Here is a 22,565-nt window from a genome sequence, read left to right as displayed (position 1 = left end):
TAATGTGACTGTAAAATGCTGAGGCTAAAACTTGGAAATTTCCTGAGCAATGTTTGATTTTTATATGCCTGGTCTGTCTTAAAGGCATAACATTGAAAGCTGTGTAAAGAGAAAGTAAAGAGGAAATACCACTGTGTCCAGGAAAACAGCTATGACCTCATTAGAAAGTCATCCACATAAACAAACACTTAAAAAATATTTCAAGTTTATGTAGCTCAAGCTGTTAGTCTAAAAACTTTCTCAAAAAGGATAAAGTGCCGACTATAAAGGTCTTTAATTCATTTGCTCCTGACTTCACTGTTTTGATTACAGCTTCCCAGATTTTTGCTATTTTTTTTTAAATCTTCAAATAGCAGTCATGAATTCACAACTAGTTAGGAAAGTAGAAGCATTTCCTTTCACAAATTATCATTCATTTTTAAAATACCCAAACTGTACAAACAACAACTGTAAATTCTAAAAGGAAACAGTATGTTTTATTCCTACAATGAAAAGCACTATAATATTTCACTTTTTAAGTCAGATTTATGGTAGTGTATATATTCATGTTAAACTACTGAGCTAATCATATACATTCAGTTGAGAGACAAAGATTCCTTGTGTTAGAATTGTGCTTAAGGCCACAGTACTAAGACTTTCAAAACAAACCAAGTACTGTTTCCTAAAGAAAAAACCCTGGGTTTTGTTACTGAAAGTGAAAGCCTAATATTACAGCAACATTCATGCTATAGAACACATATAGCAACCACAAAGGAATGAGAGAATAGTGAGACTTAAGAGTTAACATTAAATAAATGCATCTTCTCCTAGAGGTTGGTAACCCTCAATACAAAGAGACTACTAACAAACAAAATACTAAAGACAGACTTCTTCAGGTGTCAGTGCTGTGCTGTGTGACAAAGATGTTTAACTGCCTGAACTTTCCAGAACAAAAAAACTTAAAATTCCCTAAGCACCAAGTCCCTTTTCTGATACAAGCCACCATCACGAAATAGACAAGAGACAGACACTCAGGCCATGGATTCATGCACATCAATTCAACGTCTGCCAACTATCAGATAACCCAGTAAAACAGGAGTGATCCAGAGCAAGCACAGACGTACGAGGGAGCATCTGTGAAAGGAGCCAGAGCAGAGGGCGCAGTACCCAGAACAATACCGAGTTTATGCTGCCTTCTCACCAGCTCTGGTAGGACAGATGATATCAGGCCTCCGATCCCATACACAGTTAAGCATGACTAAGAGAAACTGTACTTGTTTTGGCATAGAAGCTCCAGCCCTGGAGTTAAGTGAGAAGGAATTTTGGCACCCACGTAACTCTCCACATTGCCTCATATAGCCAAAGCTTTCAGTTCTGGGAGCAACAGCCCTAAAGCCGGAGTCGCTCAGAACCGCACAGCTGCACACTGCATGGACCCTGCTCATTTCTAAGGAGTTCAAACTAAATTGAACACAGATACAACAGATCCGAACTGAAAACAGATATAATCCGTTTCATCAAATCAGTTTTCTAAAGCATTTTACCTTGTACTTTTAAGTCTAATCAAATATAGTTCTACTGACTGACCTAGTCTAAAATAAAGCTTCCAATGTTGAAGTATCTGCAGTTTTCCCATTGCTGTTCTTTTCCTCTTTGATTAAAGACACAAAACAGCCCAAAATAGCATTTAAGTTTTGCAATCTATCGCTTGCTAGGAARCAATTCTGTATACAGTTATTCCAAGTGCACGAGATGCTTCAGCATCTGTTTGTAGGCAAATTCTGGCATTTCTCCTGCAGCATCAGAGAGATTCCTGCCYGTCCAAAGGGGAAATTAAATTCAAAACAGTTTTCTGTTGTTTAAAGGACTGAAAGGCACATGATTCCAGTACTTTGGACACTCCTCCAGTATACAGAAGAATTTCTATCAGGTTCCAGGAAGAAGCTGGTAAAAGTACTGTGAATTTTCCACTAAATAAAAGAGAAGGAAGCTGAWAAATTTAAATCCTGTGTCAGTATAAACAAAGGCATAAAAACTTTCTCTTTTCCAAAATCCATGATAACAGTTAAAAAAATAAAAAAATAAGATACAATAAGCTTTATGGGAATTTATCCATTTAACAGTGACCAGGAACAATACACTAGATACTTTAGTTTGCTTGCAAATATCTCAGAACAAGATATGTGGAAATAAGATATCTTCAGATCAYAGGGAAAATGTTGCTTTAAACAATATAAACATAACAGTAGGACTATTCCGAAAGTCCTTTGGTTCTGCATCTTCTTAAAAWAAGTAATCTAGAAAGACAGAACAGGACTAAATCCAACTTGTAACTATTGAATACTTCGCTGAAACCAAAGCGCTRCTTTATTTTTACAACTACACAGAACTACAACACTTAGCATCCAATACTCTTTGTAAACAACATCAATTTAACAAATAAACACCATAAATATTATAAATTCCACAATTTACCTAGCTTCTCATTTTCGCTAACTGATATGAATGACTGAAGCGATTTGGACTTAAGTTATTCAAAATTGACTATTTCATTCTATCCTTTTGCATACCATAACTTAGTGACGCATAAAGGGAATAGGAAATGGAAYAGCAATTGCTGGGAGGCGTAATTGCAATTACAGGTGACAAGACTGTGGTTAAATTTAATCTCTCCTCATGCTGTACCACCAAAGAGAGAAGCAAGTCTGAAGAAACTCAGAAGACAGAGAAAAGAGAAATGGCTCATTTATGTCAGATATTTTCTCAGATGAGGGAAAAAAATATACTAATTAAAAGCAGAGATTATCAGTCACATCAGGAGAAAGAGCTTGATGATATAGGAGATTACTTCCATAGCACTGTATGACCACGAGTACTGCCTGAAACAGCATTATAAAAGAAGAAAGTTTTGGTCTTATAAGAAATTCTCTTCTTTCCCCCCTACTTTCTCCTTTAGGGCAGCATCAGTTACTTCCAGTCTCAATGGAATTCTTTGGAGCCTCTTTAGTTTCATTTTCTGATGCTCTGGGAACTCTTCATTTAATATTGAATCTCTCTTTCTTTACAACCTCTCCAATTAGAAGAGGCAGCAAGCAGGATTAATAGATAAAAAACACAGATTAAGTATAGGGGGAATCAAAAGAAAACCTACAAGAAGTAGGGGGGGAAGACTGCATCTCGGTAAACTCTTGCTCAAGTTACCCCAAATTTATAACAAATACTGTATAGTGTCCTCTAGATGGAAAGATTTCAGATGAGTACAAAAAGTAAAATTTCATGGTAAGTAGAACAATCCATGCTTAAACAAAGCAATATATAGCCTTAATTTCACTGAAAGTTGCACTGTGTTACAAAGCTAGAAACAAACAATAGGCAAAACTGCCACTGTCAGTTTCTTACGTTAAGATGAAGCTATTTCCCAAAGATTTCACAAGTTGTCTATCCTACATCTACCTCATGCTTCTCAGAAATGAGCACATTTGACTGTGTATGCAGCTGCTACCCACTGTTATGTTCCAGTCCCTGGATTCCCATGCAGCAAGATGTGGCTGCAATGCAAGTTTCACCTTTTATGTTGACTGACCTTAGTGAGAAGAGCGACATTTTAAYGACAGTAATACTTATCCTATAATTTTAATGGTGAATTCTTGTAAACACAAAGGCACTACATTTTAAAAAACACATATGCTCTCATTAGTCAAATAGTTTTGCACAAAATACTCTGATCTCTAGGCACATTCATGCTGATCAAAACTCCACACAGAACCCTTAGTAACATCATCTATCTATTGTACAAATATATTTTTCTCTTGACATTCAAGTCAAATGCCTCTGAGTACTGCCTTATAAATTATTTCCTATAATATAGACCCAGGAAAGAAAAGAATCTCAACCTTTGCAAACCTGGAACAGCTACAAGTACTGTGGATACAACAAAGAAACAATAAATAATAACAAGTTCCAATTAAATCATTAAACTGAAACATTAGGAGTATTCCTAAAAGCAGGAGTAAATGTCATTTCAGGGAGAAATAACATTTACATAGYTTATTATCTTTAACCAACTACAAGAAACAGCAGATTAACACACAATTGGGGAATTAAGGTCTTGCCTTGTGTGAATCAGAAGCATAAATAATAAATTAGCTTATTGACTTACTGCTGTACTTATGATTAAASTAGAATAACTAGAAAGAAGTGAATATCTGCACAGAATGAGGACTGTAGGAGATTTTTTTCACTACATATTGAATTTACTTTTCTAAGACAGACCAACCAAACAGACATTTAAAATGTGCACTGGTTACAAATATCAGCACACAAAGATCTGCAGGATGTGTTAAATCCAGAAAAAAAAAGTCTGTGAAACATCCTGATCTGCCCACCAGCAAAGAGAACATACTGTGAACAGTTTTTCACACCAGAACTTATCTTTCATGTTAAACTTCTTTTGCTGTTGCTGTACACCACCTATCTCAAGTGGCCAGCAGTGCCATCCTGCAGCAGCAAATCATTTTCTTGCCTCCCTAATTCGCCTATGAAAGTACAATTTTGTCATTCTAAAGCATTAGCATTTTTTTTTGCAATAAATATTACAGAAGGCTATCCTGCTTTTGCACAAAATAGGTGCTATAGCATCAGGAAAACTGCACTGATGTCACTGCATATGCCTCCTCTTGACTGTTCAGAGATGGTCAAACTCAGAAGTAACTAACTTGCCTACCCGGTCAATTACTGTAYTGTAATTTCCCTGCTTACATACAAATCCTGCAACTTGCATTTGATTAAAGTATACTCCTATAGAAGGCATCTTAATTTTAAAAGAACAAGATAAGGAATTCAACATCATCCTGACAATTCATGCCAGTAAGTAACCACCTCCACTGTCGGGAACAGTGTGTCCGATATCTTACCGATTCGGATTTAATTAYCTCTATGGCAATTTCTTTTTAATGAAGAAAAAAAACTATCTATGAATATCACTAAGATATTTTGTTCATCTGTCCTTGATACATAGTAATTCTATTCTACATTTTTAAACTGGGGTTTTAAACTATCAGTCTCATAGAGAGGCTTTTCAACTGACGTAAGTAACAGCAGAGATTTCTTCCCCCACCAATTTATTGTTGCCTTAGACATTTATCTAGTAAGGTATTATTGGAGCCAGTTTCATAGGATACTGCTGCCTATGCTGCACGTGTGACTTGCCTTATTTGCCCCGATATGACTTGCACCAGACTGCACTAAGCAGCACCTGAGAAACTCCAAATTGTACAGCAATACAGACCAAATTTTTACTTCCTTGTCTTCCTCACTAGTTATCTGCCACATGATCCAAATGCCATGTGCRGAAGTCTCATGAGCAGATGTTCAACAGATGCAACCAGCTTTTTGATAAAAATATTTATAAACCTAAAAATGTTAAATATTTCCTTTTTTTTCCTCCCCATATTAAAGCATCAATAGTAACTGCACCTTGAGATATCAGAGTTTTAAATATACTTAAAACATATCCAGATTTGTATTGTACCTTTTTTTTAAATTTATTTTTTATTTTTTTTTTTTTTAAATCAGACTATGGTATAGAGAGAAATGTCCCTTAAAAACACAGGTTGTATCTATGTACCTATGTTATGTATCTAACTTTTCCATTAAGTTTATCAGAAAAAAAAGTTTTTGCTTTTTAAYGAGAAACCATTTTAAAAAATATTTTTCATACTTTCCTATATTTCACATTACAGTACTTGTAGTACTTAATACTGATGTTTTAAGACATAAACAAAAGATTATCTCTTCCTACAAACTTTCCTCCCACTACCTTTCCTAGCAGCAAAGCCAGAAAAAGGGAGYCTTGCTCCCTTTTCTGGCAGCAAAGCTCCCTTCAAAAACTCCTCTTTTTCCTTCCAATTTAGTCTGTCTTCATACTGTACACCAAGAGAAGATCAGGAATGGGAAAGCCTGAGTCACAATAAGAAAACCTGACCCCTGTACCAGGTATTACCTATGGAGGGAATTACAGTAAGCAATAAAGCAACAATGCAAAAGCAGCAGAGCAAAGAGAGACCAAGCTCACTGTTAACTATGCAAAATGAGTACTACTACTTTTGGGAAATCAGATRTAAAAGTGACAAATAATGAAAAGAAGTGGGCAACAGAAAAATCTCATCAACATCTGAAATCATCATATGATCATCATATGATATATATCCAGAGATATTTTATAGACAGAAGGGAAATAGGAGCCAACAGGAGCATTAGGAACCTATACACAAATACAGAGGACTTATAAAGAAAGACATGACCTTGGAAACTGCCTTAGCATCTTCTGTCAAAAGAGTCAAAGTAACTCCTGAACCAAGCACTATGAAGTGTACAACTCAAATCAAATGCTTAAAACTTTACAAATCAAAATGACCTAATAGGACAGCAAAATAATAATAATAATAATATTAAAGATATATATTACTTTAGTGGAACAAGTAGTATAAAAGCAAATTAGGCAAATTGCATTTAATTCTACAGTATTTACAATCTTACTCAACACATGGAAAGAAATGATCCAAAAGGTAAAAAGCCTATGATTTTGATTATTTTGATTCATGGGAATAAATTTTTATAAGCTTTTTTTCTTTTTTAATATTTAATGCCCTCTACTACTATTACTACAAGAGAAAATTAGCTACTACATATGTGCCATGTATTATTTTAAAACAAGTATTTGAATACTTACATTAATTTTAAACCAGCATTTGCAATATTTTTGTCTAGATATTTTGACAATTTTGATATTGTCTGTCAAAAACCTTCTCCTGGAAAGGCATCTATATAAATACTTGTGTATATGTTGTAAAAGAACACAAAAGTAAAAACTGTTTCAAAAATAAAAATGCACAATTGAACAAGTGTTTATGAAAGCACATACATGCATTTTTATTCTTAGAAATTATCTGAGCATGCAAATGTTCAAGAATAATTTTCCTTTTCTATCTGTCATTAGTCAAACACTTAGGTTTCCTTCCAACATACGATATGAACTGCACAGAGCATTCTTGAGATATATAAGGCGTTTTAACTTTAACAAAACTAAAAATCTCTGCAGTTATAGGGAAAAATGCTTCAGAAATTAAAGAACCCAGATACCACTTTCGAATGACACATTTCCCACTTCAATACAACTTCCAGTTCCTTCTTATTAAATAAACTTCAAGTAAATTATTTCCTTTAAACCTTGACACATTAAAAATTATCCAAAACCCAACGTCTCCCACAGAGAAACAGATTATTCCTCTCCAGTTACAAGAGAAACTCCACGTACCATTGACACACTCAAAGACATCACAGCACTTGCCAGGTGTTCCATCTCCACGCGAGACTATCTGGGGAACGGAGCCTGCCTCGCACACGGGGAAACCACATAAACCAGAGAGACATTCGCATCTGAAACCAAAGAAAAGGGAAAACCCGTAAATAATTGCAGTCACACCTAAGTGAAAAGAATAAGTAAAGAGATGATGGCAAGCTATAGCACAAGTTCTAGTTATTGAATTAGTATATTGTTATTTTAGAATCATTTTTCATTAACCCAATGACCAGATTTAAAATAAATAAGTAAATAAATAAAAACCCAAATAAAAAAAAAACCCACACTTTTATATTGGTAAGTTAGGCTACCTAAGTTTTTCTGTTAGCAATTTCTGATCCAGCAAGAAAGATAATGACACTGTGCAACATCAACACTTGTCTAGCATTGTATGTACAAGTTTAGACAACTCTTTCAGACTGAAAATAATTTTATTCTCTAAGATTTCTAAATTAGACTTCGTCAGCTCTGTCTGTGAAGACCTAAATTGGTAAAACAACAATACAGTATCCAAGCCTATTTATCAGAACGAACAATGTCTTCTCAGCCAGGAACACTCATTCCCCGTTTTCTATGGGAGATAATTAAAGACAAAAGAAGGTAAGTAATTCACACCTTATGTATCATGCAGAATCATTAAATCTGTATCAAGCTATCAAGCCAAAAAAATGTCATGGCCTCTTTGTATTTTTTTTTTTGACAGCGCCATCTTCAGTTTAAAGGACAGCAATCAATTATGCAAGATGTCAAATAATGGAGAAAATTAGATATATACAAAATTCTATAGTTTGAATGATCCAATCTGAAAAACTAATAGATAAACCATTTCATTAATGTGAAGGGTAATACCTCTTTAAACGAGCAGCCTAGAGAACTAGAAGATATAAAATGCAGGTAAACAGTAGTCACATGCTGGTTTCCAAGTTCTTTGCTTTATGGAATTTCAAACCAAGCTCCTCTGTGACACCCAGCATGTTCCAGTACATTAACAGCATTGTTTCTAAGACCAATTCTTCTAATTTGCATTAGTTTACATTTAACAGAGTTCTTGCCATAGAGGTGACTGATGTGGGGTAAACAGCATGATTCAATAAAACACATGACAAAATGACTGGGGAAAAATATACAAATATTACAGCTGAAAAATGTCAGGGAACAGCATTCAGCTTTCCTGTTGCAGTTCAAAGGATTTTTTTAAACAACTTGTAGATTAATTTGGCATCCAACAAATGTGTATGATTTTCAAAAGAAAAAAAGGAATCAAATATGATCCTGCAATTATGAGTTAAAGCAAACAAAAATAGGAACCCAAAATATAACTAACTATTCCAAATAGCTCCCAAATTAAACCAGCCATTAGCAAGAAGTATCATCAGCACTCATGTGGTGTTTATTTATTCTCTATTCCTAAAGAGCAAGAAGTCTGTGTGTGCCTCCTTAACTGCCCAACAGCAATTTCATCTCAGACCAGGGCACAACTAAAGAAGAAAGATCCTGCTCCCAATAGACAGGTTTTTAACATCTCTCCCATTCATCTTGCTAGTGAGTGCTGTTATATTCTTCCCTTGTATGATACCCACTCTGAAGGAAAAGAGCAAGAAGGGATACATGGAAAGGCAAAGAAATCTAGCAGGAACTATTTTATATTACTTGAAAATGATCTTTTAAAATACTGCATTCTAGTAGAGTATTACTATCATGGGACATATCAATCTTTGTTAAAACAGCATTACCGTATCACATTTCACAAATAAAAGTGTGCCAAGACAAAGTGAAGCAATCTAACTCTAGGAGCATCTACAGGAGAAAATACAGCGATAGTTACAAAGACATTTCAGGGTTTCTGTTGATTTTCTGTGTTTACTATAATAGTTTAGCATAATGAACTAAATTTTTGTTATTGTCTGCACAATAAGCTTTTTGAGATATGCCTGTAACTTCTCAATTCTTCATGTCAGAATTTTCTTTATAGTAGAATATCATAAAGATTTTCTAATCTATTTGATTAGAAAAAAATCCATTCGTAAAAGAATATCTATGCAAAATCAAAAAAATCACGCATAGGAGAAAGACAGATCTTAAAATCATCTACGTACTTCTGAGCCAGCTTTGCTAGGAAAATCTTTTACCATATTCCAAGCTATTAGCATGGGAAACATTGTTTTGGAGAATGAAGTCTTTCAGCAAGAAACTTGAGGAAAACTGAAAGCAGAGCGCAGCTGTAGCACTGCCAGACAACATGTGAAAATTCTGAACAAATTCTTTACAAAGAGAGCAAAAGCAGTTTTATGCTACATACTAGATTTTTCTGAGTGTCTTTTGGAAAAGAGGGATGGAAGGGAAATGGTATTTGAGCTTTGTTTTCTATCAGAGTCAGCTATCCATGTCAGTATGTCTTTGCCTTAGTATCATATTAATATGTTGTGGAGAAGTTTAGTAGGTTGTAACAAACCTGCTCATAGATGCATTCATTTACAATGAAGCATCATTCTAAATTAGTACAAAATTTAGCAATTCGACTACTGAATAGCAGATACAGTGTAGCAGCCTCTAAGCTGCTCTCCATGTAATGGACACAGTCTAGTTTAACACAAGGAAAGCTCCCAAGAGAAAAGGAGGACTTAATGCACTGCCTCATTCCCTTACACAGGCTACAGCTACACTACTAAAACTTCAGACAACACAGTGGAATTAAAAGGTTTCAAGATTAAAGACATTTTGGTATTTGAGTTTCCAACAACTTTTCCTCATACCCTAAGAGCAAAAGCTCTATGCAAACATATGCCTGAAAATATTGACATATACCAATATTCAAATTGAGTTTGTCAGGAAGAATAGAGCCTTTAAATAAATTAGATGGTTTCCCAAGAGAACAAATAACAAGATTTGATAGGAGGAGAAAAAAAAAAGAGAGTAAGAAAGAGTGAACAAAAAAGAACAGACATGAGAGAGAGAATGTGAATAATATTCAAAAATCATTCAAGAAATATCATGGAATAGATCTGAAAAGGGAACAGGACTGTGAGGAAGAGATCAAAGATTCTCATTAAGAAGTCATTTTCACTGAAGTTTGACAGAAATCTTGCAAATAATCAACAACAGAGCTAAATCTATTAACTTACTAAGGTAACTACTTCACCACTACATTTTTTTCCATTTAGATTTACTTTGATTTTTTATTTCTACTAATCTGAAAATAATATAATCACTTCATTATTTCATGTTCAAGTATTCTGGACTTCTATCATTTTTCTCTTTACTTTATGTCAGGTCAACATAAGTGCAAAAAAGATAAGGAAGAAAAATAAATCAAATATTTGTAAATAATAATATTTATTTACAATCTAATATCTCTGTTAACTTCCATTATTACACATTTGAAAAGAGAGATGGACAGGGTGGTGACAGAAAAAGTGTTTTAGTGGTAGAATCAAGGATATTTCCAGATATTATCCTGAAAGAAAGATTTACCACTAGTGAATGAGAAGGCTGGGGTGGGGATGGGGAATATTTATTTTGTGGATAAAGAAAATGAAATCTGAAGCACTGAGACTGCAGAAAAGCATTCCTGAAACATGCATCAAATTCCTGTGGAGATTTTATCATGGTCCTTCTTTTCTCCTTGCAGGAAAGGAATCTAATATACTTTGTGTTAAAACTAGCACTAGCTAAGCAAAACAGAAACAATTCCAAAGGACTGTCAACAATATGAACACTTCAGGGTATTATTATGTAAGAAATATTCAGGAGAACTCTGCATTATCCAAGTTTGATGAGCTATGAGATAGAAAAGAGAAGAGATTACATGTAAGACCTTCCTATCACGATGCATGGAGTATAAGAGATTAGGCTACTGAAACATTATCACGACAATGTCAATGTCCACAATGGATTATTTCCATGCTACCATATGCTACTCAAAACCATAACATGAGTAGGCAAGATGATGAGTTCCTAAACTGGTCAGATTACAGCCTAGTGGATCTACCAAATGCTCATCTTGGAAAATGTAGATACAGTCCTACGCAAAAACAGTAACTCTACAGGGGCAAAGAGAAATCCATTCGGATATCTCCATCCAAAAGGTTCAGTTACTCATTTTTTCTAATTTTTCGGATATATTAAAATGGAAAATCTCAAGGTCATTATAAGTCTTGACAGTATGATTAACTAGATCAGTAATTAAAATATTGTTTTCCTGGAAAGCTTTTAGTTTTTCATTTTGAAAAATCAATAATAATACTGTATAAAGAGATGGCAGATGAACTGCTAAAATTGCAGCTAGAACTTATTATCAGACCATTTCTAAAAGCTAAAAACTTTGTGTAGCTTTTACCTGACACTTCAAATTCTAAGTGTCCAGGTTATTCGTCCACCTGGGAATCAAAACTAGTGTAAGAATTTCTTTCAAAAATTCAGGATATAGACAGAAATACAAATGACACTACAAACACATATTCACAAAAAAACCTATGTTTTTCCATTAATACAGTAATCTATCAATAGAACACTTAAATATCACAGAAGATAACTAGCTAGCTTCTACTTAAAGATACTGCAGACAACTGTTTTTTGTACGCTTTGCAAATTATTAGTATTAGGAAATAGTAAACAGATGTAAACAGATCAAGATAGTAAAATTCAACGTTCTTATTATCTTTTCAAGGTTTACTGAAATTCAAACAGCTCATTTCACTAGAAGACAGAAGTCTTCTTTCATCCTCTGAGTAAGGTTAGATAAACTGTTCTGACTTTTTGAGCAATGAGAACGCAAAAGACAACAGTTACAAAGCATCATGCTGTGGAACTACCAGGCACAGAGCTACTGGCCACTGACTTGTCAAGCACAACAGCGTGTGTGCCGTCCCTTCTGAATCCATCACTATATAAATAAAACTGTAATATTAACCAGTCTATTTTCTCATATTTTGTATTTTTGCCTTAACAGCTTATCGCCTTTCTCTGTGTAAGATGTCTTCATTTTTTTTTCCTACTACGTATGTCAATTAATCTTTATTTAGTACATTTATCGGCCTCATCTTTGACAATATCATGAGATAACCAATGTTTCAAAACCAAGTTAAGAACCCATACTAAGGGTAGTTAACCAATGATATTTAGTACAAGTCTCCATTTCTTTCCTTATTTTACAATTCATGAATAATTCAGATGTGATCCTCATACAAAAAAAATAAAACTTTTAAGGACTAGAAATCAAAATCACTTACAAATAATATGTTTATAAATAATTTCCTGCACTACTTCCAATATTGCTGCTATTCTAATCTTTCAGGAAAATAGAAAGAAATTGGTTATCAAATTACATTCATAATCTCTTCCCTTTTGCAAGCTTGCTGATGGAAATAGATGGTCACATTATTAAGAAATGATAACTGTGAAAGCAAACATAAGTAATGTAAACAAAAAACAACACTTTTTACACAGGTAAAATGTGCCTTCTCTTGGCTAGAAATGAATTATGGCCAATTTCAAATACATTAGGATGCATTATAAAGCATTTAACTCACTGCTTATGAAAGAGCATATTATTTTGCATAACTTGTTTCCCTAGAAGTAAGCTATCAAGATTTTAAAATGAGCAATTCAAAATAATACCACAAAAGATATTGTCAGGCAATTCTTCTGAGTGAACTACAGATTTTTAAATTCACCATTGGCTTCCTTCCACCTCCTCTTAAGTTTCAGGTCAATACTTGAAATATTTGTTCACCTTTCATGTAACAGCGATATGAATCATGAGAGTCTAGAATTAGATTAATTCAAGAAGGATATTGATATCTAGCATGCATTGCTTTACCAAAGTAGAAAGGCTTCATGTTTTTTTTTTTTTTCTGCTGTTATTATTCTAAACAAAACCTAAAATATTAGAAAACACAGCTCTGCTCCTCTAGGTCACTTTTTTTCTTATCTGAAGATGGTTTAAGAGGCTAACTATTCCACATTCATGAATACATTGTTGTTCTAAGATAATCTGTTTGACCTGTGTTGCTTAGCAGAGTAACAGGGAAAGATTATTCTAATACTTAAGTCAAAGTAGCAAAAATCATTATTAAATAGACATACAAAGGAACAACCACAGAAGGCCAGACCAAAGGGTCATCTACCACAATTCTGCCTCAAACCACCTGAGCAGCTTGTACCAATTACAGACAAGGGGCTTACAAAAAGGACTGCAAATGTCACTATAAGGTTTTTCCTGGGCCTCCCTTAGCTTCTCTTCATCAACAGTGTGAAGCACATCTCTGTACTCATATTTGAAGAGATCCATGAGGAGCTGAAAGAGTTCCTGCAGACAGATTGCTGTTAGTATTCTGAACACTCTCAGACAGTAACTGTGACCACAGCAGAAATGGCCTGTGCTCTCACATATCAGCATTTTGCTAAGTACTTTCATCTTGCTTCTGCTTCTCATGTTCAAGGTAAGCAGACAGGGAATCATGAATTCACAATATATAGGGAAGAACGTAGCAGCATGTTGATAACTCTGTGCTATACTCTCCTGGAATTCAGAAATCCATGGAGCAGATATCAGAAGATATTTTTGTGGATAATATTCCTGCTTTAGTTTTCTTTTTTTTTTTTTTTTTTTGCATTAACTTGTGTAACAAATTTCTTAAATCATCTGAACTTTGACACGCAAAACTGTTAATATTGATTTAGTGCTTACACTTTTTACTCTTGAATGACTTATTGCCGTAAAATTAAACCATCAGAGACTCAAGATACAAATCAAAACACTCCCAAATAGTTACTTTTGAACTTTTCACACAGTTTAATTTGATACCCACAGGTTCTTCTTTAAAAGGCAAGCATGTCATTATTCTGCATCTAGCTTCTCCATGCTATTCATAATATTGAATATCTTTCTGCTGTGCCCGAAGGCAACTCTATAGTATAGAGTCATAGTTAATTTACCCTTCCTATTTTGGAAATGTACATGTTTTGATCACACCTGCTGCTATTCTACTTCTTCTAGGATGACTCTAAGTTTTTATATATATACTAGAAAGGCTAGAAACTAAGCTTTTAAGAAGAGGCGTATATGACTCCCTTCCCCAAAAGATGATAAATATTCAAAAGTTAAATGGTCATCTAAATTTTTCCATTATAAATAAAATGAATTATAGAAAAAAAGTGAGACCACAAGATTGACGCAGAATCCCAGTTTTTCCACAACAACTTGGTTCCCTTAATATTCAGATGGAAAGATGACAGAAGTTATGTTTTCAAGAAGTGCAATTCATTTTTAGAAACAAGTTTTCCGAAATTCCACTAATAAAATTTCAAAGAGCAGTAGAAGACATTGTTTAGCAAAGGCCCACAACAGTGAGTACCCTTATGAATGCAGAGAAGTGTTTCTTTGCTTTATAATACAGTCTTAAATCTGTTTTGGTAAATTTATTCTTTTTCCTACTTCATATCATTTACAGGGTGTCATCCCACTATTTGCAACTAGGTGAGAGTGAACTGATGCAATTCTAACTTTTAGACTCCAAATTCATTGTCACTACTCATCACACAAACTGACTTCATCTGTAAAATATCTTTCTTCAGCTTTATCTGAAAAACGAAATACTTAATCTTATACACAACTTATAATCCTCTTTTGTTTAGATTAATTGAGCAGTTCTCTCCAAGAGGAGTGCTCTCTGTAACACATTATGTCAACTATGCTTCATTATGTTTTTCTCCCTCTCCTCCACAACAACCTTAAAACTTTAATGGAGAAATCTATTTCAATTATTTCTGAACCTTTTCTAAAACAGAACATATCTGTGCTTCTGACATGAGGTTTTGAAGTCAGTCATTCAAAGAAAATTATTAGAATTTGGTGAATATATTCCTAGATGCTTCGCTCCTCACAAAAGGGGTAACATGCAGCATGTACACAGAAGCATCAAAGGAGATTAAGGGGGACCATATTGATCCAGCATTTCAATTTGACTAACTCTAAAATCCTTCTAAAAATCTAGGGGAGGTAGGGTGTGGAAAACATTTTTTTTTTTTTTTTCAAAATTAGCTAATTTGTGGAAGGCGGCATGTTTCTTGTGAGGTAGTATAAAAAGCTCTTTTTTATTTTTCCCCTCTCCCAGCTAGACTCCAACGAGATGAAAAGGATTGGTGACTAGAGTAGCCAGAAATTTAGGAAGGGGCTCAGACAGTCAAATCAGCATCTTCAAAAGACAAAAGTCAAACTTCATAAAATGGTCTGTATCAAAGCAGCACTGGCTGGTATTAAGGATTAAAGGATGAAAATAGAGTCAGCAGTTCAATTCTCTCCATTTTTTTCCGTTGCTTTTCTCAATACAGATAATCAGGTTTTGCTTATTAGATTTAACATATCTAATTCTTTTGAGTAGCGGCAGAGTATTAACATCATTTTAACATCACAGCGCAGAGCCATTTTTCCATAAAACTCAACTTTCTTTGTCTTGCTTACTGGTTATGAAACAGAAGCCTTATTTTGAGACTCTAGCTTCAAATAGCAACCTCCAATGTTTCTTCAAATGTCACCCATTTGCAAGCTAAATTCATGAATCTTGATCGCCATGCTCAAAGCACTTTAGTAAATGGATTTCGTTACCCCTTCTCTTCTCTCCCTTCATACAGATTCTTCTCTAACACCAATCTCTTAATAATTTCTTTCCTTGTGTTCCTTTACCACTTTCTTCATGCAATATCCTTGCAGTACCCTATGATACATGAAAAAGTACGATGGCACAAGCTGTCTCTCTACGGGGATGTTGAGATTTTAACATACTGCCATAGCTAAATAGATCCTCAGCAGGCATGCAGTAGGTAAAGCATCTATATGATTTTAATGCTATCACGGGCCGTTTTCCTCCTTTCTTTCTCACGTGTTCTACTAAGAAAAGAAGTCTTAACTGTTTTGGCTGAACTAAGGCAATCCAAAAACTCCCAGGCTGGAACACCCTGGGCTGCAACACAGAGTGGAGCACTACAAGACCTCTATGACTGCTTCAACCTGCCTGCAGACTCAGATTAAATTATGCTCTGTTTTGCAATTTTATACAGCAAGGAGGATTAACACAGAAATATTGTTAAATATGGTCTCAGAAAACAAACAAAATCCTTCAGAAATCCTGACTGCATCATAAGACTCCAGGAGCTAACAACTCGTTTAGCCCAGCTTTTATCATCTGTTAAACACTGATCCCAGTAACACAGAGAAGTCTGCTTTCAAAATGGTTTTACTGCAATTAAAAATTATCTAATAATTCACACACACTGTGCTTGCTTATACAATAGGTGTCATCGTGTGCTGGCAACAGGACGATTGCTTTTGTCACTTAAATAGCTGGCATGTATACAAGTACACTTTAGTAATCATTTCCAGTGAACACACAAACTGGTAGAATCTATTTAAAAAATATTTTCTAGGAAATAAAAAAAGATTTTTCAGAGATAGGTTTACATTATCTATTTTACATAAGATCATTTCTCACCTTTAACTGTGTGCCTTAGAATTAGAAAATATTTACAAAAATTACAACTCTAAGTTTCATTTTCTCTGTAGCGTATATTCCTTGATAGAAGAAATACTGAAGTTATAATATTCACACAATTTATAGATGAAAGTGGATACCTTTCATTTCTCAAAGCAATATAGTCCAAAACATTTTTTCCACAGTATTTAAGACAACACAAAAAATGGATCATGTCTTTATTAGGGTATAAAAATAGATTTGGTCTATTTTCTACTTTTTCCATTTTGGGAAGCTGAAACAAATTTGAAATTAATTAAAATTTGAAAGTAATTTGAATTTGAAATTAGTGACATATAATCACTAATTTAATCTTTAAGTTTGACACAGCTTTATGAGTTTTCATCTAAAAGCTTAATATATCTTGCTACGGTTTTATCTATCTTTCTGGATATACTCCTTATTAGCATTTTACCATCAATTTCTTCAATGTGGCAAGCTCCTATGCCTGTACAACAAGGTAGTTTAGATCTCTAATCTGTGCAGTCCCAATTAGCCAATGATATGAAATCATCATATTTCCTTGGAAGGTTAAGTTAGTGAGAACATATTAAAAAATAAAGGGTGCCTTGAGGTGTCCTGTTATCTTCTGGTGCAAAATTCAGGGAAGATAAAGAAAAAGGAAAAAAGTACTAAACAAAACATCAAGTCTGAATGCAAGGAAATTCATATCATTCAGTGAATAAGGATAAAAGGGTTTTTTTTTTTTTTCCAATAATTGCATTGTACAATGATTAATAAATTTAATTGTCAAATTCAGAAATTTAGAAGTATACTGTAAAAAAGAAGCTACGACAGTGACACAGCATTCTAGAATAAAAACAACTCAAAATTGCTTTTTCCGAAGAGTGGTAAATCATATCTACTTGGAAAACAGATTGAAGTAAAATGAAAGTGAGCCTCTGAAACCTCTGTTTACATACACTTCCACTTAAGCCACCCTCTTAGAGCTTCTCACAATGATCTTCCATGCACAAAAAAAATACTTTTAACTCAGTTAGATTTCCTGATTTATCTTGTGATCTCCAGATCTCCATTATGTAATTCCTTACCAAAGACCTTCAAAAGTTTCAAAAAATACATTACTTTTGTCAACTGAATTGCATATTCTGCAAATTTGATTAACCTAGACCCAAACATCACAAATTAATCTGTTAAGACTCAAAATTCATGCATGTATACTGAGAAGAGTTTTCTGTTTGAAAACAGATGGATTTAATATTTGTATGAAACCTTTAACCTGCTTTGTACAACTTTGATTACCTTTAACCTGCTTTGTACAACTTCTGTTCTGTATTAACATTTATTGCTTCAAAGATATGCACTATTACCCAGCATTTACAGTACAGAGATTTTAGCATCAGGAATTACAGAGAACAAGGAAGAAAAAAAAATACTTGGTTAGACAAGACACAGACCTTGTGGGAAGGGTACAGCAGCCATCAGCCGTCAGCCTGACTTGGGTTTCGTAGCTATCCAGTGGACAAACAACTTGCTGAACAGGAGGACATTCTACCGTGCTGCAATCCACGCTGAACACTAAGGAAAGGAGGAGGAAAAAATGCTTTATTCAGGCTTTAGAAGTTGTCATAATTTAGAAGTTTTCATGAGCAAGCAAGTATGCATCAGTCAGAAAGGATTTGAGTGCTATTTCTGCAGTAACAAAGTGCTTTCGTTCTCTTTAACACTAGCTTTTTAAAACTGTAGTAGTTCGTCTAACCAGTAGTTTACCTCTACCCTCCAACAGTGGCAATTTATCAGGTTAGTTGGGGAAAGCAGATGAATTTTGCTGCTGTATGTGATCCATTCCTTCACATTCCATCAGTCTCCAAAAAACACTCAATTTGGAATGTTACAAAGTATATACTATAAAATATATACCTACTCAATCTTTAAAATCCATATTTATACACCTGTTTGCATGATTTTTTCCCCCCTTTTTTGAACTTCTGAAAGTGGTTGCCCTACAACCTGCTGTGGTAGCAAGTTGCAACAGTTTCCTACCTGCTGTGTAAATAAGTATTTTATTTGTTTTGAATTGATCTTACTAGCACCAGAGTGCCCTCTAGTTTTTGTAAGGATTAGTTGGATTTGATGAGCCAAGGACCAGCATGCAGCTTATCTACTAACTTCAGAATTTGATAAACCACATTCACGCCTCACCACAGCATTCCCTTCAAGTGGAAGATCTTTATTATTACATTAGAAAAAAGAAACAAATTAGAATTAGAAACAAATTAGAAAATGGAAATAAATGTTCCTGCTTATTTCAAACTTCAGTTGGTTTCTCAAAAGTTATAAGTACTAAGCCAAACTTCCAGAAAAAACAGAAAACACTGCAGGGTTATAGAACATTCTATAACTGTATTCTTCGTTACTTCAGTAATTAAACAAAATTTGACTCCCCTAGATTAATTTTAAGATCATCCCTAAAAAAAAAGAGGCAACAGTCATTTGTTACTGAAATATTAGTTCTCTTTTCATGCCTTACTCCAATAATTACATGAAGTATGCATTTCATGAAAGGGTTTATTTTATATAGTAGTAGTAAATTAGTTAAGAAAAGTGATTTTGTGCATTCAGGAAATGCTCAAGCTTTAAGTATACAGTTTGATTAACATGTCACTTCAAGGACTCCTAAATACGCTGCAGTTTCCTATCACTCAATATGCTCTTCGTGAGCATTTGCTTAAGAATGCTCATGGATTTACTTATGCATTGAATTTGTTTACAGTAGCACCTTTGAACTCCTCATTTTTTATTTGTGAAGTTATAGCAGAAATCATACAATACATACTGAGTCACATCATGACTCAGCTGCAGTAATTTGCCATCTCCTTTCTGGACTATAAAGCCTAAGCTCCCTCTTCATGAAAATGTTAATATTCAGGTGAAAAAAACTTTATAGTAGAGTATGTTGACATGAACATGTCAAGTTTCACCTCCATGTACTACACTGTCTTTCTAAAGAACAGCATGCACAGCTCAGGGACAATACCAAAATAGCTACTTATGCATCTAAAGATCTGAGATCAAGGTAGTTTTTGCATTTCTCATGCAAAACAGTGCCTCAGCACAAGAAAGACTAAGTCACCACTTTCCAAGTGTCTAGTACAAGAGCATAAAGTTCACTTCTACAGCAATTAAGAACCATAACATAAACCTCTTGCTTCGAATTCTGATGCACTTCAAATAGTCCTTCATAAATAACAAGATACCACAAGAAAACGTTTGAGAAGGTTAACTCCATTTTCTCCTCTGGGAGAAGGTGATGGGAGGAAAGCATGAAAGCCTGTGCCGAGGATGACATCCAAGCATCTTTCAGTAGTGATAGTTCTCTTTTCCCTGCAACCTATCCTTGCATTTCCTTCACATTTTAGAGAATATTAAACACAACCACTAAAGACTATGTTTTCCAGACTTTCAGTGCAGTTTCCTGACATATTTTGCCATCCTTTGAACTCTTTGGGTATTAAGAAACTACATCTTCCCATTTCAAGCACCATTTCAGCAAACAAACATACAAAATTCATGGTGTTCTACTCCTTTCCCTGTCTTCCAGCCTTGTCAGCTGGATTTTCTTTTATGATCATGCTACCACCTCAAACAGTTGGCAAATGAGAGACGCATCTATATGAACGTTATAAAAATGAATCATGATGGCCACTGAAGTGTAACTTGACAAAAATTGGGCTATGAGATGATTAACTGTACTTCAGCTCTCCTCCCTTGCCTCTAAAACCAAGGCACAAGGACAGGTAGGACCTCCACTTGCTCTGCACCTGGTATTTTAACCATTCCATCTTTCAGCACCTAACATCCCATGGACATATGAGAGTATTCTCCCAAACTCTTTAGCCTCACCATTGTGAGGCTATCACCCCTCTGTCGTTAAAGCCATTGCTCTCCTTTCTGTCCTTCCCCTCCAGCCTCACCTTTCAATCCCCTCATCCCAAAACAGGCTCCTACTACCTCTTTTACCCCTTCGTGATCCTTCAGGATTGCCACCTTATCTAGCCTCTCACCACACATTGCTCAACTTGGGCTACTTGAACCACACTTCTGTCACCTCCCAAGGTCCCCTACTCACTCCTTTCCCTTGGCCCCACCGTTTCTAACCCCCACTGCATACCTCTACACTTCCCTTCAATGCCATCAATCTCCTTCCCCAGATACTCCAAAGCCTTTGCTTCTCTACCCTTCAACATACAACTTCACTTCTCCAGTTTGAGGTACATTTACCTTCTACAACTCCCTACAATTAAATAAATAAATAAATAAATAAATAAAAGCACTTCAGGAAAAAAATAGACAAAGTTACACGACACGGTAATGGAAGTTATCACATACTTATTCTGAATATTCTATAAGGCCAACTAGTCAAAACCAACCTTCAGAAAGTAACCTATAGAGTTAAGTCCTGATTTGAGATCTTTGTAAATTACAAACTGGGAATATAAATAATGGTTGAGAAGTATCAGAGCTAAAATTTATGCTGCAAAACTAAGAACATAATCCGGTTAGTGTGGTAAAATTAAATAAAGATCTATTTGAAGTATATTATGAGAAGAATTTAAGTGTACAAATACAATGATTCAATAGCTGCCCTGCAATGGCAGAATCTCGGGATCATAGTATTTCACGTATTCAGTACAACAAAAGATTCAACTTTTACTTAGAATTTTGTAGGAAAAATACAGAAAGAATTATTTTTCTGTACTGTACAGATAAAGGCTCAACCAAAAGACTGGTCTGCCTTCAAGCACAATGTTTCAAGGATACAGATAAATGCAAGAAATCTTAGAGAGGAACAAGACAACAGCTAAAAAGCGAAGGAGATGGTGAAAGAAAAGTTGACTTGCTTATTGCTGGAAGACGACTAAGGCAGAGCAAAGAAAACTATAAAGACCTGTTTGCCAGCTACTCCACGACAGAGAAAGTTTGCTTAATTTTTCACTGAAGTAGATTTGCATTAGGAAAAATTGAAAGAGAAGCACTAGAACAAAGACTTCTCTGGAGGTTTTAAGAATATGTTAAATGAACATAGGTAAGGTATAGCCTAAGCATACTAGAACCTGCTTTCTAATTTTGGATTATACAATTGTATACAACTGTTTTCAGGTTTATATTTTAACTAATCATCTCTGCTAAAAGCTGAGTCACACAGAAGAGTTACTTGTATCTTCCACTTCACTGAGAAAAATGAATCACAATAGATTATTTGTGGTCCAATGAAATAGAAAAGCAGACAGACACTGAAAATATTGCTGTTTCATTAGGTTCTCCTGAAATCTTTTATTCTCTAATTTTTAAGGGTCATAGCTACAGAAACTTGACAACAGTAATCTTAATTCCATGTCTTCGCACAACAGATTCCTATATAAAAAGCTTGGTATAATGTAATCACGTGTGTCACTTACATTAGAAGTATTCATTGTAATACATTATTTCTAGTACAAATTTCTTTAAATGAGGTAACAAGTGAAATCAAAGAAAATAAACTTATTAAAATATTTCTCATCTATCTTTTAAAGGGTCATTGCCCAGAGAATAACTGGAAACTTGCAGACTATTTAGAAGTATTCAGATAATACACAGTTTGTTGGATATCAATCATATAAATTATTGTGCATATTAAACAGACAACAGGAAATAATACAAGTTGAAAAGGAAACGAATGAAAACCAAACCAAACAAAA

General features: G+C 34.5%; 1 protein-coding gene across 1 annotated transcript in view; it reads right to left on the bottom strand.

Moving 5' to 3' along the window:
- The window catches only part of CRIM1 (cysteine rich transmembrane BMP regulator 1), a 157,025-nt gene that overhangs the window by 52,653 nt on the left and 81,807 nt on the right, over nucleotides 1-22,565 (bottom strand). Inside the window, exons 3-4 of the mRNA XM_026051163.1 lie at nucleotides 18,285-18,405; nucleotides 7,295-7,416 (exon numbers count right to left, since the gene is read on the bottom strand). Coding sequence (XP_025906948.1) covers nucleotides 7,295-7,416; nucleotides 18,285-18,405 — 243 coding nt within the window. The remainder of the gene's footprint in view (nucleotides 1-7,294; nucleotides 7,417-18,284; nucleotides 18,406-22,565) is intronic.

This window comes from Nothoprocta perdicaria, unplaced genomic scaffold (assembly GCF_003342845.1).
Source record: "Nothoprocta perdicaria isolate Ctin4 unplaced genomic scaffold, notPer1 scaffold_73, whole genome shotgun sequence".
Taxonomy (NCBI): Eukaryota; Metazoa; Chordata; class Aves; order Tinamiformes; family Tinamidae; genus Nothoprocta; species Nothoprocta perdicaria.
Note: the sequence above shows the minus strand (reverse complement) of the source record. Positions and strands in the feature narration are given on the sequence as shown.